Genomic DNA, 25,505 nt, shown 5'->3' on the forward strand with positions numbered 1-25,505 from the left:
TTTGTCGACCTGGAAAAAGCGTTCGACAATATAAAATGGTGCAAGCTGTTCGAGATTCTGAAAAAAGTAGGGGTAAGCTATAGGGAGAGACGGGTCATATACAATATGTACAACAACCAAGAGGGAATAATAAGAGTGGACGATCAAGAACGAAGTGCTCGTATTAAGAAGGGTGTAAGACAAGGCTGTAGCCTCTCGCCCCTACTCTTCAATCTGTACATCGAGGAAGCAATGATGGAAATAAAAGAAAGGTTCAGGAGTGGAATTAAAATACAAGGTGAAAGGATATCAATGATACGATTCGCTGATGACATTACTATCCTGAGTGAAAGTGAAGAAGAATTAAATGATCTGCTGAACGGAATGAACAGTCTAATGAGTACACAGTATGGTTTGAGAGTAAATCGGAGAAAGACGAAGATAATGAGAAGTAGTAGAAATGAGAACAGCGAGAAACTTAACATCAGGATTGATGGTCACGAAGTCAATGAAGTTAAGGAATTCTGCTACCTAGGCAGTAAAATAACCAATGACGGACGGAGCAAGGAGGACATCAAAAGCAGACTCGCTATGGCAAAAAAGGCATTTCTGGCCAAGAGAAGTCTACTAATATCAAGTACCGGCCTTAATTTGAGGAAGAAATTTCTGAGGATGTACGTCTGGAGTACAGCATTGTATGGTAGTGAAACATGGACTGTGGGAAAACCGGAACAGAAGAGAATCGAAGCATTTGAGATGTGGTGCTATAGACGAATGTTGAAAATTAGGTGGACTGATAAGATAAGGAATGAGGAGGTTCTACGCAGAATCGGAGAGGAAAGGAATATGTGGAAAACACTGATAAGGAGAAGAGACAGGATGATAGGACATCTGCTAAGACATGAGGGAATGACTTCCATGGTACTAGAGGGAGCTGTAGAGGGAAAAAACTGTAGAGGAAGACAGAGATTGGAATACGTCAAGCAAATAATTGAGGATGTAGGTTGCAAGTGCTGCGTAGGTTAGCACATGAAAGGAATTCGTGGCGGGCCGCATCAAAACAGTCAGTAGACTGATGAAAAAAAAAAAAAATGGATGAGGGAAACAAGCAGAATCCATATTCCTAGATTTCCGGAAAATGTTCGACACGGTGTCCCACTGCAATAGGTTCCCAAATACGAGTATCTGAGTGACTCTGAAACTTCATTAATAGATCCCAATACATTGTCCTCGACGGTGAGTCCTCATCGGAGGTAAGGATATCGCCAAAGGTGCCCCAGGAGTGCGAGATAGAACCGCTCTTACTCTCTACATACATAAATGACCTGACGGACAGGCTGAGCAGCAGTCTGTGGCTGTTTGCTGTGATGTGTGGGAAGCTGTCATCGTTCAGTGACTGTAGAAGTGTACAGGATGACAGATAAAATTTCTACTTCGTGTGATGAATGGCAGCTTGCTCTAAACACATAAAAATGTAAGTTAATGTAGAATCGTTTTGCAATTTGGTTTGATCTTCTGATGACATTACTAGCCGATAAACGACAGTGTCATCTGCAAACAAACTAACACAGCTGCTTAGATTGTCCCCCATATCGTTTATATAGATAAGGAACAGCAAAGGGCCTATAACACGATCTCGGGGAACGCCAGCAATCACTTCTGTTTTACTCGATGATTTTCCGTCAATTACTACGAACTGTGACCTCTCTGACAGGAAATCACGAATACAGTCACACAACTGGGACGATGTTCCACAAGCACGCAGTTTCACTACAGGCCGCTTGTGCTACAGTGTCAAAAGCCTTCCGTAAATCCAGAAATACAGGATCAATTTGGAATCCCTTGTCAAGGGCACTCATTACTTCGTATGAGTAAAGAACTACACTCCTGGAAATTGAAATAAGAACACCGTGAATTCATTGTCCCAGGAAGGGGAAACTTTATTGACACATTCCTGGGGTCTGATACATCACATGATCACACTGACAGAACCATAGGCACATAGACACAGGCAACAGAGCATGCACAATGTCGGCACTACTACAGTGTATATCCACCTTTCGCAGCAATGCAGGCTGCTATTCTCCGATGGAGACGATCGTAGAGATGCTGGATGTAGTCCTGTGGAACGGCTTGCCATGCCATTTCCACCTGGCGCCTCAGTTGGACCAGCGTTCGTGCTGGACGTGCAGACCGCGTGAGACGACGCTTCATCCAGTCCCAAACATGCTCAATGGGGGACAGATCCGGAGATCTTGCTGGCCAGGGTAGTTGACTTACACCTTCTAGAGCACGTTGGGTGGCACGGGATACATGCGGACGTGCATTGTCCTGTTGGAACAGCAAGTTCCCTTGCCGGTCTAGGAATGGTAGAACGATGGGTTCGATGACGGTTTGGATGTACCGTGCACTATTCAGTGTCCCCTCGACGATCACCAGTGGTGTACGGCCAGTGTAGGAGATCGCTCCCCACACCATGATGCCGGGTGTTGGCCCTGTGTGCCTCGGTCGTATGCAGTCCTGATTGTGGCGCTCACCTGCACGGCGCCAAACACGCATACGACCATCATTGGCACCAAGGCAGAAGCGACTCTCATCGCTGAAGACGACACGTCTCCATTCGTCCCTCCATTCACGCCTGTCGCGACACCACTGGAGGCGGGCTGCACGATGTTGGGGCGTGAGCGGAAGACGGCCTAACGGTGTGCGGGACCGTAGCCCAGCTTCATGGAGACGGTTGCGAATGGTCCTCGCCGATACCCCAGGAGCAACAGTGTCCCTAATTTGCTGGGAAGTGGCAGTGCGGTCCCCTACGGCACTGCGTAGGATCCTACGGTCTTGGCGTGCATCCGTGCGTCGCTGCGGTCCGGTCCCAGGTCGACGGCCACGTGCACCTTCCGCCGACCACTGGCGACAACATCGATGTACTGTGGAGACCTCACGCCCCACGTGTTGAGCAATTCGGCGGTACGTCCACCCGGCCTCCCGCATGCCCACTATACGCCCTCGCTCAAAGTCCGTCAACTGCACATACGGTTCACGTCCACGCTGTCGCGGCATGCTACCAGTGTTAAAGACTGCGATGGAGCTCCGTATGCCACGGCAAACTGGCTGACACTGACGGCGGCGGTGCACAAATGCTGCGCAGCTAGCGCCATTCGACGGCCAACACCGCGGTTCCTGGTGTGTCCGCTGTGCCGTGCGTGTGATCATTGCTTGTACAGCCCTCTCGCAGTGTCCGGAGCAAGTATGGTGGGTCTGACACACCGGTGTCAATGTGTTCTTTTTTCCATTTCCAGGAGTGTAGTTGTGTTTCACAAGAAAGGTGATTTCCAAAACCGTGCTGGTTGTGTGTCAGTAGGCTATTTTCTTCGAGGTAATTCATAATGTTCGAACACAATATATGTTCCAAAATCCTGCGGCATATCGACGTTAATGATATGGGCCTGTAATTTAGTGGATTACTCCTACTACCTTTCTTGAATATTGTTGTGACCTGTGCAACTTTCCAGTCTTTGAGTACGTTTATTTTGTCGAGCGAACAGGTGTATGATTGTTAAGTATGGAGTTATTGTATCAGCATACTCTGAAAGGAACCTAACAGGTATACAATCTGGACCGGAAGATTTGCTTTTGTTCAGTGATTTACGTTGCTTCACTACTCCAAGGACATTTACTTCTACATGTTGGCAGCTGTTCGTGATTCGAATTCTGAAATATTTACTTCGTCTTTTTTTGTGAGGGAATTTCAGAAGGCTGTGCTTAGTAACCCTGCTTTGGCAGCACTGTCTTCGATAGTATCTCCATTGCTATTGCGCAGAGAAGGCATTGACTGTGTCTTGCCGCTAGCATATTTGACATACGACCAGAATCTCTTTGGATTTTCTGCCAGGCTTCGAGACAAAGTTTCATTGTGGAAACTATTATGAGCATCTCGCATTGAAGTCGGCGCTAAAATTTCAAGGTTCTGTAAAGGATCACCAATTTTTGATATTTTCCGTCCGTTTAAATTTCACATGTTTTTTTTTTTTCGTTGCTTCTGCAACAGTGTTCTGACCCGGTTTGGGTATCAAGGAGGATCAGCTCCGTCGTTTGTTAATTTATTTGGTATAAATCTCTCAACTGCTCCCGATACTATTTCTTTGAACTGGAGCCACATCTGGTCTATCCCGTCGTTAATTTGGAAGGGCTCGCACCATTTTCGAGTAGAATAGAAAAAGAAATGACTAGGGACATGGCAGTATACGGTGGCTTGCGGAATATGTATGTAGATGGAGATGCAGGTTTTAAATACGAAGATGATAGTTTAGGTTTTAGAGTGAGTGTTACTGAATCGACTGAAACAACAGCTTTACTGTTTGCAGTCACAATTTTTTTTCCCACTACGCTTTTCAGAGGCTGAAGCCTTCATTATCAGGCGGATTTATGTGAAATAATACGACATGTATGTGTTGTCTTTACGAGTTTTCTCTAACCTCTAGCAATGTCTCCCGTGGTCACAGGCTCCATTTTCTGCCGTGCTACATCGCGTACAACATCACAATCACTTTGTAAACACTGAACCTCAACCTAATGTAACACACATCAACTTTTTTGTTGTTGAGTACATCAGCTTTCTTACTAGTTTGTGTGGCTCACTGTGATTTCGTCTCTTGTGCCAGTCTCATCTCAGAGTGGACTGATTCCCAGCGTTGCCCGTTATTTGTTCTATTTCATTCCAACCTCTATCTTCCTTTCCCCCATGAACATGTCTTGGCACTCTTAGATTCCATGCAGTGACATTCAGTGTCTCCGATTTGAGCATGTGTGGGTTTCACGACTTACCATATCCTCAAAGTGAGAAGCACATGCAGAGTTGTAACCCTATGAATGTGTATTTGTTGTGCGGATAATCTGTGGTTCAAATTTCATTACAGTCTGAGAATGTTTGGGGTTGCAACGCTTTGGAGAGACTGGCATAACAGGCTCCACTTGTTGTGATGTCGGAACCGCATGTTGACGCCTCCCTCTCGGTTTTCAGGACGTGCCGTGGGGCCTGCGCAAGCTGCTCAACTGGGTGCACGAGAAGTACCCCGGCTACCAGATCTTCATCACGGAGAACGGCTTCGCTGACCCTCCAGGCGTTCTCAACGACACGGGCCGCATCCACTACCACAGGGTGAGTCTTACCACCCTGCTCGACGACAGGCAGCGAGTTTCTTTCCTCATTGATGTGAAGTCCAAACTTGGGCTCCGTCCATAATAACCTCGTTATCTACGTTAAAGCTTTCTTTTCCATTTTCCTCTATGGGAACGAACTCGAGCTACATTTTACATTTTCACCGCGATACAAGCTGCAAACACTAATGGACATTTTTTTCTCTTTTTTTCTTTATTCCTAACTTCTTCCTCACACTAGCAGATAGTGCAAATGCCCAATACAAATAAAGTTTGTGCTTAGTTTTCGGTTTATTGCTGATGGAATGACCAATCACTGTTGACTATAAAACTTCCTGGTAGATTAAAACTGTGTACCGGACTTTTCTATCGCTGGCAAGTGCTCTACCAGGAAGTTTCATATCAGCGCGCACTACGCTACTAAGTGAAAAATTCATTCTGGCCCTGGCGACTAACTTATCCAAAACGTGCCTTTTCCTTACAACGTCACGAAGTGGAACCGTCTGAAGCCCAGACTCCAGCCACAGGCTGCATTACAACGACGAATAAACCCGTGAATACAAAAATCCATCCATCTGTTCTCACTGCAGATCACATCATCTACATAAGGAATGTCCCAACCTGGACTCTCCCACCACCTGTAGTACCTGCAGCGAACTCCACTCAACTCCACGCAATCCCACACGCGTAAAGCGAAGCCATTTCTTAAGAAACCACAGTTCTCCTCTCCAATAGCCGAAAACATAGACCAAATTATCTCAACAGTCCTGCAAAATAATATATCCTTTCAACGCCCTCGCACACTCCGACAAATATCGTTACAGTTCAAATTCATCTTCCGTCTCTTTGTAGCAACTAGTTAATCCCATAAGAAGGTCCACCTCCTCTTCAAAGGCTTATCAAACTTAATTTAATGTACCCTTTACCCAGCTTCCCTAACCTCAAATCAGCTGACACTTGTGCAAGGTCCTTCACTCCGACATCCGCTCCCTAAGCACCAACAAACCCATAATCACCAGTACTCTGGTTCATCAGAACATACACGTTTTATGAAACATTCCTTCATTTCTATCACACCATCAAGCGTCAACGAACCGACTACACCCTCCCAGTTGTTAGAGACAGACTCGTCCTTGAAAAGGTAAAAAACATTCCCATTTGGCCACGATCCTCTTTTAATCAACCTGCCAAATACATTATCGTAACCTTATGCTTTACAACCTTACCTATCTCTCCAAAAGCATATACAAACACCTTGAGCGATACTTTCCGCAGTCCTCCTTTCACTCTTTCTTCTGTCCTAAATTTCCTAATGGTGGTCATGCCTTCTACCTAGTCCACCTCTTGTACCAGCAACGCCACAAGTGTCGATCTTCCCACCTCCTTTCCCCAGACACTAAAAGACCCAATGACCGTGTATGGCGTTCTGCTCTCCTGTTCAGACTTCACTGATGTGCTGTTCCAGTCGGATACAACTAATAGCTTCCTTCCCACTTGTCTGTCTTATCCAACAACAAACATCACACGCTCCCGAATTTTATATCCAACTGCAGGTATACTCCAAAAATCCATCTTTTAACTTCTGTACAAATCTGATGTCTCAAAACTTTCGACTCCTAGGTACCTACTCCAATAAGCTGATAACACGTATTCGTTGTCGTTCATCCCTTTCCCTCATTTTAGCTCAACGATCCGTGTAACAATTTCATCTCCTAGTGTAGCAAAGAGGTATCTTTTCATAAATCCTGAAAACACCTAGGTCTTAATCACGATATAGGAAAAAGCAGGAAGTCTACTACATGATATACCCAGACTAAATTTTTGGGGATATGTACGTCCAACAACTTAGAAATTTTCCCTCTTATTCATTATTTCTTGTTGGTGCGCTATGTTAATCGAAGATAGTTTATTTTTGAAACTGTGTTTGTATTGTTTCAATTTTTTAAAGTATAAAATATGTTGAGCAGAGTTTTTGCAGTTTTTAAGGTTATCTCGTCTGTGTAAATCAGTTAATAATTCTCATAGAACCATGACATGGTAGTGCTAAACAAAGAATCACCGTCTGATTACCTACTGCCGTTTCCTGTGTGAAAAAGCATGAACTGATTAACAGTGTGCCCCTACAAAGGAGGAAATGATAAATACTGCCGTGGAGAACCACAGGACGCTCAACAGCTGCTGGTGTGTACGAAAACAGGACTCTGCTTAGAAGGACGTGAGCTGATTGCAGATAACTAGACCTAATTCCCGCTAAATGTTAGATGGATAGTGAGCATCTTGTAATCCGTACACGAAAAATAAATTACTGATCGAGTCTTAGCCCGAGCTTCAGACGACAATTTATTTTCAGGGTTACCTCTCGGCCGTTCTGCGAGCCATCAACGAGGACGATGTACCGGTGATCGGCTACAGCGTCTGGGCTCTCATCGACACTCTAGAGTGGATGAGTGGATACACGTGAGTACCAGCACTTACAAGTTTATCCTTTTCTATCTGCACTGTGCGTGTTCCGAACTTAACCTGCATTTCTCCTGCCCTTCTCCCTTTAAAATTCCACAATTGCTACGTCCAAAGTCTTCAACTGTATATCCCACGAATACTCTCCCCTGACAATTTCAGCTAAATTTATCCCTCCAGTTCTTTATTTATCAAGGCTTGTATTCCATAAAGCACTCTCGCCAACCTGTCCTTACCTTCCTGACCTGCCTTGCGTAATACCTCCTCAACTTGTAATTTATCTTCGTCATTGATTTTTTGTGTCCCAATATTCAAATGCTTCCACTGTCTGATTCCCACTTGCACTCGCTGACCACCTACTAGTTAACTACCATTCTGTATTTTAAAAGAGCACATCCAAAACATGCGACTCAGTGCTAGACCACAACTAGCCAAAAGTCTATTTCTTCTGTCATAGGCTACTTTTCCCGTGATATCCTGCACTTAAGGACCTCCTTGGCTGAATCCTGTTGCGTATTTCGGATCATTCTTTCACCTTTTAACTTTTAGATGGTTGTTCTTTTTTGTGCTACTCTCCATTCCATATCTCTTTCTTTCGTTTATCCTTGCCTACATTTTGATGTAAGCAATCTGCCCATGTCTACTAACGGTTCTTCGAAGCCTTCATCAATTTCTGTTCTTCTCTCTCTAATGTTTTCGTTGTCGTCAGTTCTAAGACTGATTTGATGTAGCTCTCCAAGCTGTTCCATTCTGTGCAAGTCTCTTAATTTCTACTTAGCACCTGCAGCCAGCATCCATTTGCACTTGCTTACTGCATTCCAGCCGTGATCTCCCTCTATAATTTTTACCTATTTCACTACCCTTCATTACCAAACGGAGAATTCCTTGATGCCTCAGGATGTGTCTTATCAGTCGACCACTTCTTTTAATCAAGTTGTACCATAAAATTTCTTCTTTCCCATTTCGCTACTGTATATCCTCATTAGTTATTCGGTCTACCCATCTAATCTTCAGCATTCTTCTGTAGTATCAAATTTTTTAAAAAAACTTCTATTCTCTAATCACCTGAACTGTTTATCTTCCACGTTACACTTATGTACAGTGATACACCCCAGACAAATACTTTCAGAAAAGACTTCCTAACATTTAAACATACACTGGTTGTTTGCAATTTCGTCTTTCAGAAAGGCTCTTCTTGCTATTGCCAGTCTTCATTTTTTGTACTCTCTAGCTCGACCCTCATCCCTTATTTTCCTCCTCCTCCTCCTCCTCCTCCTCCTACTCCTCTCCATCCTCTGCCACCAATAATTATAAAACCTTCTTGTACATTATCCAACTATCGAAGTCTTTGTCTCCTTCTGCTTCTTCGTCGCACTGACGGTAGCAGCAGCAGTGCTATTTTTGCCGGGTTTCCATATTCCATGCGTAAAATCTGGCCGACCCATTTCAAGCTGTATATTTTCTTGAACGTTATGATTTCAAACTCCTTACATAACATGTAAAGTTCAAAATTATATCGTCTACGCCATGCTCCACCTTCGTCAGTGACCTGATAGATTTTGCGTAACACCTTTCGTTCGAGTCACACTGTTGTGTCAGTGTCCAGGTTTCTGAGCCATATGTTAGTACTGGACGTATTAAACTTTTATGCAACTGATACTTTGTTCTTCTGAACAGATTTCTGTACTTGAGTAGTGGGGCCAGCCCACAACAGCATTTATTAGATAGTGGATACGCCACTTTATTTCCACAGTAATATCATTATATGATGTTACCAGCGCTCCCAGATAGACAATTTCACTAACAGATTCTATTTGCACCAGGTCAATTTCTAATATTAGATTTAGTTCTGGTCCATTATTCGCATTTATTTGCTTCTATTAATATTTACTTTCATTCCCATTACTGTTGCTGCTACCACCAGCGCCCTATATGTTTATTCAGCAGCTAGTTCGGATCTTGCAATAATACCCACACCTTCTGCATAAGCCAGAAGCTGCACCATTCTATTGTATATTGTGCATGTTGTGTTGACCTGAGCTGTCCTTATTATCTTCTCTAGTTGAATGATAAAAAGCACATATGAGAGTGCATATCCTTGCTTCAGTCCACAGATTGTTTCGAAACTTGATGTTAAATTTCCCTGTATCCGTATTTCACACACTACTTTCCCAAGGTCAAAATTATGAGACGTACGGATATTGCGACATGCCTTGTTCATTCACAGCTTCAATAAGCTTATTTCTTTTTATGGCGTCATATGCTGCTCCAAGGTCAACAAATATATGATGTGTTTCTATATTGTATTCCCTTTTTTTCAGTATCTGCCTCAGAGTGGATGTTTGATCAATAGTTGATTTTCCAGATCTAAAACTTACCTGGTATCTCCCAATTGCTTTTTCTGCGTAAGGCTTTACACGGGTATAAAGCAGGCAGGAGAATATTTTATATACGGTGTTCAGTAACGTGATCCCCCTACAGTTTGTACATTCCAAGCTGTCGCCTTTTTATGTGCAGCATATGTCACGCCAATATTCCAACCATTTGGGATCTCTTTTTGCGTCTGTATATCTGTCGTGCATGCACCTAACTAGACGTGTTCCACCTCAATTACTTTGGAGCCAAATAATAAAACTCACCCACTACTTTCGAGTCTCATTTCCTAATATAATACCCACATGAACAGTCTGATTTATTACAATTACATTCCATTACTCTTGTTTACTTTTCGTTGATGTTCATCTTACGAGGGGACTTCAAAAAGTAAGTTACACATTATTTTGGGAAGCCAGGTAACTTTTATTTAATGCTGCACTACACTTCAAATAGACACTATTTTTCAGCATAGTTACGAAGTCTCTGTAAAAAAAGGTCAGATCAACCAATCGTTTAGTTTCTCGACGACAGTAAACCGCTCCTTGTTCATGGAGCCATTAGGGAGCCGCTGATCTCCCAGATGTTCTCTAAGCTAACTGAAAACATGAATATCAAATGGTGCAAGTTCTGGACTTCCCGATCTGCACCATCCACGTCTGTATGCCCTCTGTCTTATTGCCGGCACCAGTTCATTATGGCTAGATGTGACATAGCATTTTCGTGATGAATTCATGAGAACAGTGATGTCCTGATTACTCCAACCCTACGTTGCCTGCTGTGCCATTTCAATCCCACACTGTGATGCACTTGTTATCCGTAGCACAGCAGATCTGAGTCTGCAGGAAACTGGGAACATGTACTCTGTTCTGATAATGCGTCCCTCTTGTTGCGCAACGGCTTTAACGTGGGGTGACATGTCTAACTTAATTTCTGAAGACCCTACATATTAATTCATTGTAAGACGCTATCCACCCCTTCAGCTGTTCTCATAAGCCTTTTGATGGCTCTGACAGAATTACAATGTTTCAGCAGGCCTTTTGTTTCTTCTCCCACAACTTCACTTCTCTTTCCAAATATCTCCTTTATTTTCTTTACTTCTTGCTCATCGTACAGACTGAGTAACGTCGGTTAGACGTTAAAATTCTCTTTCACACACTGCTCAACTACCGCTTCCCTTCGATGCCCTTCGATTCCTATAACTACTGTCCGCTTTCTGTACAAGTTGAAGACGTTATTTTGCTCCTTGCGTTTTATCCTCATACCTAAAGAATTTGAAAGAATGTATTCAACTCAGTAGTGTCTAAAGTTTTCTCTAAATCTACAAATGCCATAAAAGTAAGTTTGCCGTTCTTCAACCTATCTTCTAAGATAAGCCGTAGAATTAATATTGCCTCGCGTCTTCCTACGATTTCCCGGACCCTGGGATCGGCTTCTGCCACTTTTCCAGTCTTCCGTAAATGATTGGTGTCAGTATTTTCCAGCTGTAACTTATTAAACTGATAGTTCGGTAATATTCACAACTGTCAGGACCTGCCTACTTTGCAGTTAGAAATATTACATAATTCTAGAAATGTGAAGGTATTTCGCTTGTCTCACAATATATCTAACACACCAGGTGAAACACTTTTATCCCAGCTGGGTCTCTCAAAGATCTCAATAATTCTGAGAGAATATCGTCTACTCCAGGGACCTCAAATTCTTCTTGCGATATCACATCTTCCTCCTCTCATCTTCATCTGCTTCCTCTTCCCTTGCTATAATATTGCCTTCAGGCTTGTTTCCCTTGAATAGCCGTTTTGTATATTCCTTCCACCTTTCAGCCTTCCCTTCTTTGTTTAGTACTGGTATGTCATCAGAGTTGCTGAATTCATTCAGCTGCTTCCCTTTTCTCCAATGGTTTCTTCAATTTCCCAATTGGAGACACCTATCTTTCCCCTAGCCACGCATTCTTCCGCGGCCTTGCATTTGTCCTCTAGCCATTCAAGCTTAGCTGTTTCGCGTTTACTGTCAATGTTATTTTTGGACATCTGTATTCCCTTTCGGCCAACGGCCTTGCCGCAGAGATAACTCCGGTTGCCGTACTGTCACCGAAGTTAGGCACTCTCGGACTTGGTTAACATTTGGATGGGTGACCTCCGGGTCTGCCTAGCGCTGTTGACAAGCGGGGTGCACTCAACCCTTGTGAGACCCACTGAGGAGCTACTTGACTGAGAAGTACCGGCTCACGTCACGAAGGCTGACGACAGCCGAGAGAGCAGTGTGCTGACCACGTGCCCCTCCGTATCTTCATCCAAAGATGCCTCTCGGCCGAGGATCATTTGGTGGTCGTTCGCTACCGATGGGTCTTCCGAGACCTGTTCACACGGAGGAGTAATCCCTTTCTGCCTGTTTCATTTGCTAACTTTATTTTCTCCTTTCCTCGTTCAAATACAATATCCTCTGTGTGTGAACCGATTACTTCTCGAGGCGTTGTCTTTTTGACTATTTGATTCTCTGCTGCTCTCAAAGCTACCCAATCATCTTCTAGTGGATTTCTTTCCTCTGATTGACTCAAACGTTACCTAATGCTCCCTTTGAAACTCTCAACCACCTTTGGTTCCTTCATTTACCTAGGTCCTATCTCTTAAATTTCCTACGTTTCTGCAGTTTCTTTAGTTTTAAACTGCAATGGACAACAAATAAGTTATGGAAATAATTCGTGCCTGCCCCTGGAAATGTTTTACAGTCCAAAATCTGATTTCTAAGCCTATTTCTTTCTTTCTGATTTACCCATGTCGTTTCCAAGTGTATAACCTTCTTTCGTGATTCTTAAACCACATGTTAGACATGTTTAAATTATGTTGTGTGCCATATCCTATCAGGCGGCTTCCCCTTTCGTTCCTTTCTCTCAGGCCTTGTTCTTCTCCATTTCCTTCTTCCCTTCCCTACTCTCGAATTCAAGTCCCACAGCACAATTACTTTTTCCTCTTCTTTAACAATCTGAGTAGTTTCTTTTATCACTAGCCGAGCACCCAGCGTGACCTACGTATATATTTATTCCAATCTTCTATTAGTCCTTCTCCTCCTTCCCCCTCTCTCTGAGCATTTCCTCCCCACCTCACCCCCAGATCTGTGTACATCTCCTACTGCCCCCTCTCTTTCTGTACGACTCCTTCTACAACTTCTCTCTTCACATTATCATGTGCACACTGAGGTGTCTGGTTATTACTCCCACAGTATTTACACTACTGGCCGTTAAAATTGCTACATCACGAAGATGACGTGCTACAGACGCGAAATTTAACCGACTGGAAGAAGATGCTGTGATATGCAAATGATTAGCTTTTCAGAGCATTCACACAAGGTTGGCGCCGGTGGCGACACCTACAACGTGCTGACGTGAGGAAGTTTCCAGCCGATTTCTCATACACAAACGGTAGTTGACCGGCGTTGCCTGGTGAAACGTTGTTTTGATGCCTCGTGTAAGGAGAAGAAAAGCGTACCACCACGTTTCCCACTTTGGTAAAGGTCGGATTGTAGCCTATCGCGATTGCAGTTTATCGTATCGCGACAGCAAGCTCGCGTTGGTCGAGATCCAATGACTGTTAGCAGACTATGGAATCGGTGGGTTCTGGAGGGTAATACGGAACGCCGTGCTGGATTCCAACGGCCTCGTATCACTAGCAGTCGAGATGACAGTCATCTTATCCGCAAGGCTGTAACGGATCGTGCAGCCACGTCTCGATCCCTGAGTCAACAGATCGGAACGTTTGCAAGACAACAACCATTTGTACGAACAGTTCGGCGACGTTTGCAACAGCATGGACTATCAGCTCGGAGACCACAGCTGCGGTTACCCTTGACGCTGCATCACAGACGGGAGCGCCTGCGATGGTTTACTCAACGACGAATCTCGGTGCACGAATGGCAAAACGTCATTTTTTCGGATGAATCCAGGTTCTGTTTACAGCATCGTGATGGTCGTATCCGTGTTTGGCGACATAGCGGTGAACGCACATTGGAAGCGTGTATTCGTCATCGGCATACCGGGATATCACCCGGCGTGATGGTATGGGGTGCCATTGGTTACACGTCTTGGTCACCTCTTGTTCGCATTGACGGCACTTTGAACAGTGGACGTTACATTTCAGATGTGTTACGACCCGTGGCTCTCCCCTTCATTCGATCCCTGCGAAACCCTACATTTCAGCAGGATATTGCACAACCGCATGTTGCAGGTCCTGTACGGGCCTTTCTGGATACGGAAAATGTTCGACTGCTGCCCTGGCAAGCACATTCTCCAGATCTCTCACCAATTGAAAACATCTGGTCAATGGTGGCCGACCAACTGGCTCGTCACAATACGCCAGTCACTACTCTTGATGAACTGTGGTATCGTGTTGAAGCTGCATGAGCAGCTGTACCTGTACACGCCATCCAAGCTCTGTTTGACTCAATGCCCAGGCGCATCAAGGCCGTTGTTACGGCCAGAGGTGGTTGTTCTGGGTACTGATTTCTCGGGATCTATGCACCCAAATTGCGTGAAAATGTAATCACATGTCAGTTCTAGTATAATCTATTTGTCCAATGAATACCCGTTTATCATCTGCATTTCTTCTTGGTGAAGCAATTTTAATGGCCAGTAGTGTATTTCCACATACTAAGTAATATGTGAACCTAGTTTTTCTTGGAATCTGTTCAGGGGCTTTGTCTGCACACGCACTTGTCACATATATATATTTCACACATATCTGTTTACACATTCCACCTGTATCTCTAGCTAATTTCGCCCTGCAGTTTCGATTTCACGCAGCTCAATGTTTATGACGTCCTGTCTCCTGAACTATGTGTCATAGACTAAAATAATTTTGCTGGTACAGCTATTGGTATATGTGGATACTATCTTTAAAATGTGGTGCGAACAGAAATAGTAGTAAAGAAGTACTAAATTAAAACGTCACGCACGATGCGACAGTTTCACTGCATGAACAGGGAAAGTGAAGTAAGGGAGAAACTATTTCCCTTTCATCATTTTCTGGGGACTGTCAGCAAGAAAAAGTCTCGTAAAGGTTTGAAATTATGTGTAAAGTTGGTCACAAGTCACTAAGTGCTCTAATTCTCGAGTATTGGATGAATGTAATCTGGCTACTTGCGAGTCATAAGCTATGCTTCTTTTTAATCCACACCCTTTGGAGATGTAGGTAGTTATTACCTCCATAATGGTGCTATGCAGACAATAAGTGATATGTGTACCAAGTTTGGTTGAAATTGAGCCAGTGGTTTAGAAGATGATGTGGAGATAGATACATACATACGTTTTTATAATAATTATAGATACATTTTTCCAATTATGTCGTCATCTGTGGAGGTGGTGAGCATATAAACTTGTAGTGTTGTGGTGGGTGTTGGCTTCGTTGCTATTTTGGTTACTATAATGCGTTACCTATGAAGTTCATAGTAGCGAAGACGCATTCCCACTTCCTTGTTCACTATTAGACCAACTCCTCCGTATCTATTTTTTATAAAGGGTGGAGCCCCTCCATGCCCACATCGACGTGGTGACCATCTCAAAACATTTACTGTCACCTCTGTGTTTGTTAGTTACTAATCGAGGACTTCACAGGCTGTGGAGCCGTGATGTTATCCGTGCGTCTTGGTAAGATTACCCAATAACACGGTCGCATCGAGGAGATAGATAATGGACGAAAAGCGAACGAAGAGTAGCGGTTTAAAGGACAGAGGAAAAAATGTGCGAAGGCAAGCGCCAAAGGAAAACACCTCTACCATAGTTTGATCGAGTAGTAAGAGCAGTAGCAGTTTCTTGCTATCTGCTACTGGTCATGCAATGGTAGGGTGGTTGTTATTTTTGGGTATCGTGCAATGATCGGTACCCTTGTCATAGCTTAGGTCGTCATAAAGAATGTCAGTCCTTCGGAGGAGGGGTACTGCTGGGCTGCGCACCTGCGAAATCTCCTAGGCCAGCTGCAGCGTCTGTACCTGTATAAAGCAAAAATTGTCGTCTAAGTGGTCGATTGGTTATTAATCAATCACTGCGTAAGGGATTTGCTAGGGTTTGTGTGAAATACGACTTCCTTGCGTTGCCGGTTGGTCGGTTAGTTTACACCTGTCAGTGCCAGTTAATTTTGCTGTGCTGCAGGGATTCACCAGTATTTGTCACGTTATCTACAGATGGTTAATTGTCCCTAGGTAGTAGTGTTTTGAGCGATTGTGTTTCCACCTACGACTGTGATCGTAGTTAGCCAGGCTAAGATGAAAGGATTGTTCGAGTGTCTCGTTTTCTTGTACAGCCGTGTGGCAATTTTTTTACATACCTCCGTGAGAGTCTTAACGTGGTATTCTCTGGAAGGTCCGCGGTGCGTGTGTATCGTGGACCGTTGCTTACGATGCGTAGCACTTCGTTCTGTATGATCTGCGGGCGGCGCAGCCGTGTTGGAGCTGCGTATCCCCAAACTGGAACTGCATACTGTAATCTTAACCTCTCTCACATCACCAGTAAATATTCAGTCTCTTCATTAGTTTCAAAAGTTTCGAGAGGCATAAGATACACAAAAAGTTTTAATTATCTTCATTTTCTCGTTGTCGGCTGCAGTACGTTTAGCAGTAGATTCTTGGGGCTGCAATTGTGACTTTGTGGGTTCCAGTTGACATGATAACTATTGAAATACTTTCTGTTTCCATGACTCTTTTTTATTTTATCCCATTCTTCCACATCACACTGACTTCACAATCTCCATTTTCATAAAACCATAAATTACATTACTATTGCCAAAATTAAAAGTACGTCCGTTTCCATCAGAGGCATGCCCACTATTACTAACTCTTTCTGCGGCACTAACACATTCCAAAGAGTTTACAAAACAAAAGAGTTCACAATCTTTCTTCACAAAAGAAGAATCATCACCAAGCTATACCATTATTTTGTAAATGAATCCAGAAATAAATTTAATAATTAGCGCTAGATTGTGCAATTAATAACAGGAATTTTAAGTATGCCAGGTATTTCGTAATTTCAAATATTTCTAAAAGAAGAGTAATTTCAGCCACTTAAGCAGTTAGTAAATTTCGATTTTAACAAATTAATTTCTTTTTATACATTTTAGCCTGAAATACAACACATCGTATACAAAATCATACGGAATTCTTTCAGTGAAACAGCCGAGATAATGTTCACCTATACAAGATTCGAAAATGTCCCTGGAATCGACTATTTCTATAAAGAAAGTTAATGTCAGAGGAGGGTATCATATTACAATACATCATCAACGTTCTAATTAATGTGGAGTACATGGACCTGGAACCCTCCTATTTAGTGTGATTTGCCTGTTGAGCATGGGGTAAAACTGTTTGAGTCACGCGTTTGCTCAGATGGTTACGTATTCAGTGTGGTCCACCCGTGTAAGTCGCTGGTCAAGCCAGATACCGAGGTATCTGACTTTCTTACAGAAACGTATTTGGGTGTGTGTGTAGTGTTATTTGTCTGCAGTTTTGATGTTTGTGCAGGTGTTTCGGTTTGGGTGTGAACAGAACAGCCTCGCACTTGTCGACGTTTACTTTAACACGCCTCCGTCCGCTGTGGTCGAGAGGTTCTAGGCGCTTCAGTCCGGAACCACGCGGCTGCTAAGGTCGCAGGTTCGAATCCTGCCTAGGGCATGGATGTGTGTGATGTCCTTAGGTTAGTTAGGTTTAAGTAGTTCTAAGTCTAAGGGACTGATGACCTCAGATGTTAAGTCCCATAGTGCTCAGAGCCATTTGAACCATTTTAACACGCCACCGTTCCAACCGAGGCTCGGCAGTTCTGAGTGCTGTCTGCAATCGTGAATTAATGTTTGACGGTTTCCAGTCTAGGGTTAGGATGGCCGTGCCATCCGCATAGATGTCTACTGTCGTATTTTGTGTAGCCGAGAAGTCATTGGTGTACAGGTTAAACAAGAGGGGCCCCAGGAAGTTGCCTCGGGGTAATCCCGCTTGTATACCGTGTTGTGTCGACTGTTTGCTCCCCTCCACTACTCCAATTTGATTTTGTTTTATAACCACGTACTGACCTGAGTGGACGTCCTGTTCTTCCTGGCACCGCACCACATTAATACCCAGCATACTTGAAACACAGTTGGTTTCGGTTCCGGCAGGAGGAAGTTCGGCCTGTACAACGTGGACTTCGACGACCCGGAGCGGCCGAGGACGGCCAAGGCGTCGGTGTCGGTGCTGGGGCAGATCTACCAGAGCAAGGAGGTGCCGCTGCAGGACTTCGAGGACGCGGACACCACGCCGCCCGTCCTCTGACCAGCTCTCCCTCTGCAGACAGCCCTGCACCGTCTGACGATGTCAGCCACTTCCAGTGGCCGCCTTTCGAATTTTTACAAAAACAATAAATAAAGTACATCTTTCTTCACCTGCAGTTTCATTGTTTCTCAACACTTACCGTACCGGATCTGTGGCTGGATTCAGTATGTAACACCCCCTTTTCCTTCCACACAAGATGACCACGCGCAGGCGGTGCCGCAGCAAGATAATTTGTAATACAGTTACCCGAATTTTGAAGACTCATTCGTTGATTAACAATAGAAGCACTGTAGCGCAAATAGACTTGTGATTTTTAGTAGATAATACATTTTTAAGCCTAAAAACAGGACAGAAATCTCGCACAATAATATTAGTCCAATAGTTCGTTATGAATTGCCATTCAGCTTGTTACACCGTCATCATATGTTTTCGTATTTCTTAGGTAGCTGAACTATAGAAATGGAACCCTTTGGCCAGTTTTGATCCATATCGCTCATCAGAATGAAACTTTCACTCTGAAGCGGAGTGTGCGCTGGTATGAAACTTCCTGGCAGATTAAAAATATGTGCTGGCCGAGACTCGAACTCGGGAGGTTTGTCTTCCTGGGCGAGTGCTCTGCCGTTTTTTATTCTGTCAATGACCTGAGAGAAGGGTTGGGGACAAAGAGGGCAGGGGTCGCCTTCCGAGACCTGGCCTCAATGTCCCATTCCCGTCCTCCCACAGCCAAGGAAGGAAAGGGGTTTGACATGATCAAGAGAGCTTTATTGGATAAAATTCATTTATTTATGAGTATAAATACATATATAATCTTCTTTTTTCATGCATTTATTTATTGTTGTATTTTTTTCCAACTGTATCCTACAACCGCCACCAGAAGCTTCAGAGTCGTTCAAAATGGCTCTGAGCGCTATGGGACTTAACTTCTGAGGTCATCAGTCCCCTAGAACTTATAACTACTTAAACCTAACTAACCTAAGGGCATCACACACATCCACGCCAGAGGCAGGATTCGAACCTGCGACCGTAGTGGCCCCGCGGTTCCAGACTGTAGCGCCTACCCCGGCCGGCTTCAGAGTCGTCTTCGCGTAATGAATGCAAGGGGGACTCCCTCTAAACCGTTTTCCCAGAGGATCAATCGTGTGCCGTGAATCATTTTCAAGGCAACTTCGAGTACTCGGAACGCCCCAATGGGCAGGAGGATCCTCGAATAATGCGCCTAAATAATTCGATAGTCGTGTGCAGTACAATGCATGGTGGCTGAACGCCTCATGAGTTGTCGTCAGGGGGATCAACAAGCCCAGAGGCTTTCGGGCGCGGCTTGCAAAATGTACAGCGCCATGTCCTTGCCCGTTGACGGCGTTCGTTCTGGTAGTGGGAAAGTATACGGTATCTGGATGTAGGAATTCGTCTGGCATGATAGAATCTGGCTGTCGTCGCAACAGGAGCGCGAGCATACGTTGTACAAGATCCCAGCAGCTGCCTGTCACAGCACATGTCAAGCGGGGCGCGTCCGAATCGACGACTGCGGAGTGTAGACACACAGGGTCGTCAGTGAGATGGATGGAATGGAGGCGCTGGCGTGTGACTAATTTGCCGTTCACCACCGCATACGACAAGGAACGAGCGTACGTGGGCAGGCATGGGATGTGGATGGCTCTCCACACCTTGGTTCAGCGAATGGCTGGGTGTTGTTGTTCGACGTTGTTACGGGTTTGTCGTGCCTAATAGATGCGATAGTAATCTTCTCGAGCTCGGCGCCCAAGTCGCCGGTAGATCCTCGCCCATGTAGCTGAGTTCGACCAGGAAATCTCGAATGTGGGCAAGAGACGGAGCTATGTGGCCCACGGCGACCAGTGGACGAAGATCTCGCGGCGCGACGATCTGTAGCAGCGTCCCCGTCAAGCTGTTGTTGAGTGTGCGCTGGTATGAAACTTCCTATCAGATTAAAACTGTGTGCCGGACCGTGACTGGAACTCGGGAGCTTTGCCTTTCGCGGGCAAGTGCTCTACCGACTGAGCTATCCAAGCACGACCCAGGACCCGTCCTCACAGCTTCAGGTCTGCCAATACCTCGTCTCCTACCTTCCAAACTATAGCAAAGCTCATCTACAAACTTTGCAGAACTAGCACTGCCTGAAGAAAGGATATTGCGGAGACATGGCTTAGCCACAGCCTGGGAGATGTTTCCATAATGAAACTTTCACTCTGCAGCGAAGTGTGCGCTGATATGAAACTTCCTGGAAGATTAAAACTGTGTGCAGGACCGAGACTCGAACTCGGGACCTTTGCCTTTCGCGGGCACAAGTTTGGAAGGCAGGAGACGAGGTACTGGCAGAACTGAAGCTGTGAGGACGGGTCGTGAGTCGTACTTGCCTATATTAGCCAGTAGAACACTTGCCCGCGAAAAGCAAAGGTCCCCGAGTTCGAGTCTCGGTCCGGCACAGTTTTATTCATTATTAAAAATACACTGAGATATATGATTCTGCCAAAATTTCAACCGAAGTAGCGATCATTGACCATTAACGAAATGGTGGGCAGTACATCATGATTGTGACGAATTAAGCTATGAGATGTGCAACAATCAAATTTTTTTAGTGAATAGTTTCTTTACAATAGAATGGGAAAGTCTGCCCGTCACCCTATCAACTGGGCCTCCTGGCTTCATAGTGGAATCACACATCGTAGGAGAAGTTCAGTATGCGAGATAGTTGTCATCGCTCCCTGCTGGACGACAGACATACGCGACATCTGGCAGACTAATGGCGAAACATACTCCGTGTGAAATGGGCTTAAAGCCTGTCTCACATTTTGCTTTGAAAAATAGGGTTCACTACGAATTTATATTTGTTGCATCTTCGATCATACGTTACTGCGAATGAAACTTAATTAAAATGCTGAATTATTTTTTATACTTCGAAGGAAATTGCTATCTATCATCAATCCCGAGAAATGGGTTGCACTAAAGCACTTTGTGCTGAACTTGCACACCAGCTAAAGAGCTAGAATGAAATGTTTGTAACATTTCGCTTAACACGTAAACGGTGTGAGACATAGAAACAAGATTTTGACAAGACAGTACACATAGAGGAGAGTATTTTGCCATATGATTAACATGAGAAACTTCCATATCTAGCACGATATTCAACTACAACTACTGCAGATTTCTTAAGTAAAATAATGTAGTTCTTAAGGGTCATCGTTAGCTGGTGAAACGAGAATTGCTTTTGTTAGGGACAATATACGTGAACAACTACAGTTTATTTTTTTTTCCTTCAGATGCTATTTCAATAGTACACTGTTTCATGACTCTGTCGCAATTTCAACTGCATTAGAATATTAGTGAGATGAATATTTATAAACTTTGCTGTGTTTTGGCAAAAGAAGCAGATTTTAACAAGGCCAGAAGAGAATTTAGTATTACACCAAATTCGTCACTGATAACGTTTCTCTGAAAAAAGATAGGGGAATAAGACGTCTGGTGAAATAAATCCCTAGTTGAGATAAAAATTCCAACGTAATCCTGTACCAGTGTGTATTTTAAATAAAGAGTGATCTGAACTGAAACTGGGCAAAGGATGTTTTTTCTTCATCTCAATTATCTCATAAATATGAAAGCATTTAAATTTGTAGAATCCTGCCAACTAACCGTCAATGTGTAAACATATTATTAATATCTTTGATGAACTAAAAAATGTTTGTGGCAGAAAAGTAGAATCCTTCACTCTATATAGAGGTAAGAAGTAAAAGACGGGTTGTTGTGTATTCATTGTTTTCATATTTCTTAGATAACTGAGATTCAGAAATAAAATCCTTTGTCAAATTCCAATCCATACAGTTCATTGTTTAAAATATGCTCTGGCATGGGATTCCGCCAAAATTTCTACATAAATAGTGATTTTTTTCCCTTGAACTTTTCACTCCCTTCATTTTTCTTTTGAGCACCATTACTAGTAATGAGTTTTGAGTAGAAATTATCTTCTTACCAAGTGAAAATGTGCCTCCTTTGTCAAAACACCGCACGGTTTACGAACATTGACCTCACTAACATCTTAATGCAGTTGAAATTGCAGCAGAATACAACAACAGTATATTATTAAACCAACAAATGAGGGAAAGACGAGTCAATAGTTTATGAAAATACCTGTTCTCTGTATGAAAGAAAACTGCAAGCAATTCTCTTTTCACCAGCAGTTGATAGCCCTTAAAAATTACATCATTTCTTTGGAAAAATCTGCAGTTGCCTGAGTATCATGCTGCACATGGAAATTTGCATATTAATCAGATGGCAAAATGCTATCCCCTTCGCGTATTAACACTGCCAAAAACTTACTATGATATCTCAAACAGTATATGAGATATTAGTAAGTTTATGAATATTTCATTCTGGCTATTTCACTGCCGCTCATGTTTAGTGTGAAGCACTTTACATACAATCCATTTTCCCAAGATTGGTGATAGATAGCAATATCCTTCAAGTTGTAAGGTAGCAGTATTTTGCACCTTACTGTAATATAATAATTGTTGCAAAGACGGGTTAGATATAGCTTATTATGTTATTTATCAGGCACTCAGCCTATTGAAATTAATATAGGGAGTATCAGACGGCAGAAGATGCGTATTAACTTTAAGAAATTCGCATATTACATGAAGTCGGGGTTCAGGTGATATTTTCACGGAGTTTGGCTGGAGCGGAAGAGCGGCACTGGTCAAAGGCAGCGCAGAGGTGTGCGGAAGTTTACAACCGACTATTACGAGTCTGCATGCGAAAGCGTCCCACTGGGAGAGATGCACCGCCGGAGCAGGTAAGCACCCATTGCGCGGGCAACACAGGCAGACCTTCGAGGGACGGCGCCTCGTTGGCGCTGGACGTTACGCCGACGCCACTATGTCGAGATGAGCTGGCGTCCAAGGGAGCCTTCCCACGAATCTTAACGTTTTCTGGGGCTTTCTAAGAAACGCGGTTAAGCTAGTGCAATGACCTTTTCCCGCGCGAGGGCGAACACGGTGACACGATTTGTGGGTTCAATTTTGAACAGAGTTTCAGTTTGTTCCAGAACATTCTAGGTGCAGTAAGGCGCAGAATGTTTTAATTGGCTGGAAGAAGCCAGGAAATAATAGGGGTAGCGAACTGTGCTGGTCTCGAGCCACGGGATTGGCCAGCTCGAAAAATAGCGTGGGGGTGCTGATTTTTGCAGAGGGAAGCTTTTGGAGCTGTTATCGAGAGAAGCGTCTTAGCTCCTGTAGCGAGCGGACGTCGTGCTTTCGGCTCTGCTGTAGGAGAGTAAATTCTTTTCAGTGTGCAGTGCATAACTTTGAATAAGTCTGCAGCTGCAACTGAAACTAGTATTCAGTTAGGGGTACTGTCATGTTTTACTGTTAGAGACAGACTGATTCCGCTAATTACGGTTGGGAATACTGTCTCACAGAAAGCAGACGGGAGCAGAGCAATTTCCTTGAGCCACGCTTTATTAAAGACGTTACTGGATTCCGCCTTTGGGCTGGTGAGTCCCGTCTTAACGAGTGTGAGACGATTGGAAAGAAAGCATAATTAGCTTTTGAATAGCAGTTTACGAACAGCAAGCCTGTTTGCGAAAATAAATTCATTTTGTTGCAATTGAGGCTCCTCGACGACGCATACGCCATCGGCAGCTTGCTGACCTGTCCACGATGCTGTATTTGGTAATGTGATGCTCAGTTTCGGCATTTAATCCCGTATTACGCACACCTGTGATTGCCAGAGCTCAGTTTTCCAGCCACGCTCTTATTCAGAATTTGTTAATTGCAGTAGGTTTGTCTGACGTATTTTACGCCGTCTGACAAGGGGAGAGAGTAGAAAATAACAAGTACAGATACGTTATCCGACCTTAAGAGTTAGATTTGGAATTTAAGGGCCATTGCCATTACTAGCTTAATTTTATCACTTATAAATGTATGTCATTGTTCAGTTTGATGTTAGGAAGATTGTTGTTCAAATGTGTTCAATGCTATCCTTGTTTGTTTAGTAGTGATCAGTTCCCTGAACACTATTTAATTATTAAAATTAATCAAAATTAGTGAAGGGGCAGTTTTAACTAATAGGTTGGGTCTCATAACAGGCCTTCAGACAGAGCCAACGACCCGATCCGGTAGGCAAAGTGAACAAGTAAAAGCATTCTTGTTAAAACCTCCCGACATTTGGCTGACCAGCCTAGGGTCCCTAATCTTCATTTAGTTGAAAGAAACCCCTTCCAAAGTCTAAAGAATAGTTCAATATGTTAGCTACATTTCACATGCAGCAACATACGACCTAACATGCAACAAACCAAAACTCGTAACGACCCCTATTTTTCACTGCGAACTTTTAGAATTTCTTACAGCAGTTTACTTACTATCGGAATATCACACTATCTATGGCCATTAACGTAATGATTGGCAATTCATCGTGAAGCTGACAAATGAAGCTACAACCTGTTTGAGAATCAATTTTTTTAATCGAATAGTTTCTTCACAATAGTTTGAGAAATGTTACAGATCGGGCAGCAGGCCGGTGACTTTGTTTGCTTTCGTGCATTAACTGGCGTTGCCTGAGAGTTCTTGCGCTGTAAGTTGTTTTTTGGCGAAAGAAGCAGATTTTAATGTGCTGTATCGCAGTGATCTGAGAAATACGAAAACATTTAAACTTGCAGCAGCATGTCACTTACTCATCAAGGTGTAAACAGATTACGAATGTCTTTGATGAACTAGAACATGTTTGTGGTGAAAAAGGGCAGTCCTTCATTCTGTGTAGGGATAGGGATTATTAAACTAACGACTGAGGGAAAGACACGACTATGATTTGTGAAAGTGCTCATTCTTGACATAAAAATAAACCGTAATTTCGTCACATATTTTGTTCCAAATTCACTGCAATTCTCGTTTCATCAGCTGTCGATGGTGCTTAAATATTAGGCTATTTCAACGAAAAATCTGTAGTTTCTTTAATATCAAGCTAGTTATGGAAGTTTCGCTAGGTATGGAAGTTTATCACAAGGCGAAAAACTCTCCTCTTTGCGCATTATCATTTGCCAAAATCTTGTTTCTAGGTTCGAAACTGTGTATGAGATGCGAGGAATCTTGTGAATATTTCATCCTGGTTTTTTCAGTGCCATGCAAGTTTGGGACCAAGCGCTTTACATACAACCCATTTTCTGGAGATTAGTGATAGACAACAATATCCCTCTAAGTTTAAAGAATAATTTAATATGTTAGATTCATTTCATATGCAACAACATATGGCCT

The 25,505-nt window shown here is 43.5% G+C and overlaps 1 protein-coding gene across 1 annotated transcript in view; it reads left to right on the forward strand.

Annotated features, from left to right (window-relative positions):
• The window catches only part of LOC124622454 (myrosinase 1-like), a 98,375-nt gene extending 80,017 nt beyond the window's left edge, over positions 1–18,358 (forward strand). Inside the window, exons 9-11 of the mRNA XM_047148156.1 lie at positions 5,000–5,137; positions 7,487–7,593; positions 18,096–18,358. Of these exons, the coding sequence (XP_047004112.1) occupies positions 5,000–5,137; positions 7,487–7,593; positions 18,096–18,249 (399 nt within the window). The 3' untranslated portion in view covers positions 18,250–18,358. The remainder of the gene's footprint in view (positions 1–4,999; positions 5,138–7,486; positions 7,594–18,095) is intronic.
• The last annotated feature ends 7,147 nt before the right edge of the window (positions 18,359–25,505 follow it).

The sequence above is a fragment of the Schistocerca americana genome, chromosome 7, assembly GCF_021461395.2.
Source record: "Schistocerca americana isolate TAMUIC-IGC-003095 chromosome 7, iqSchAmer2.1, whole genome shotgun sequence".
Taxonomy (NCBI): Eukaryota; Metazoa; Arthropoda; class Insecta; order Orthoptera; family Acrididae; genus Schistocerca; species Schistocerca americana.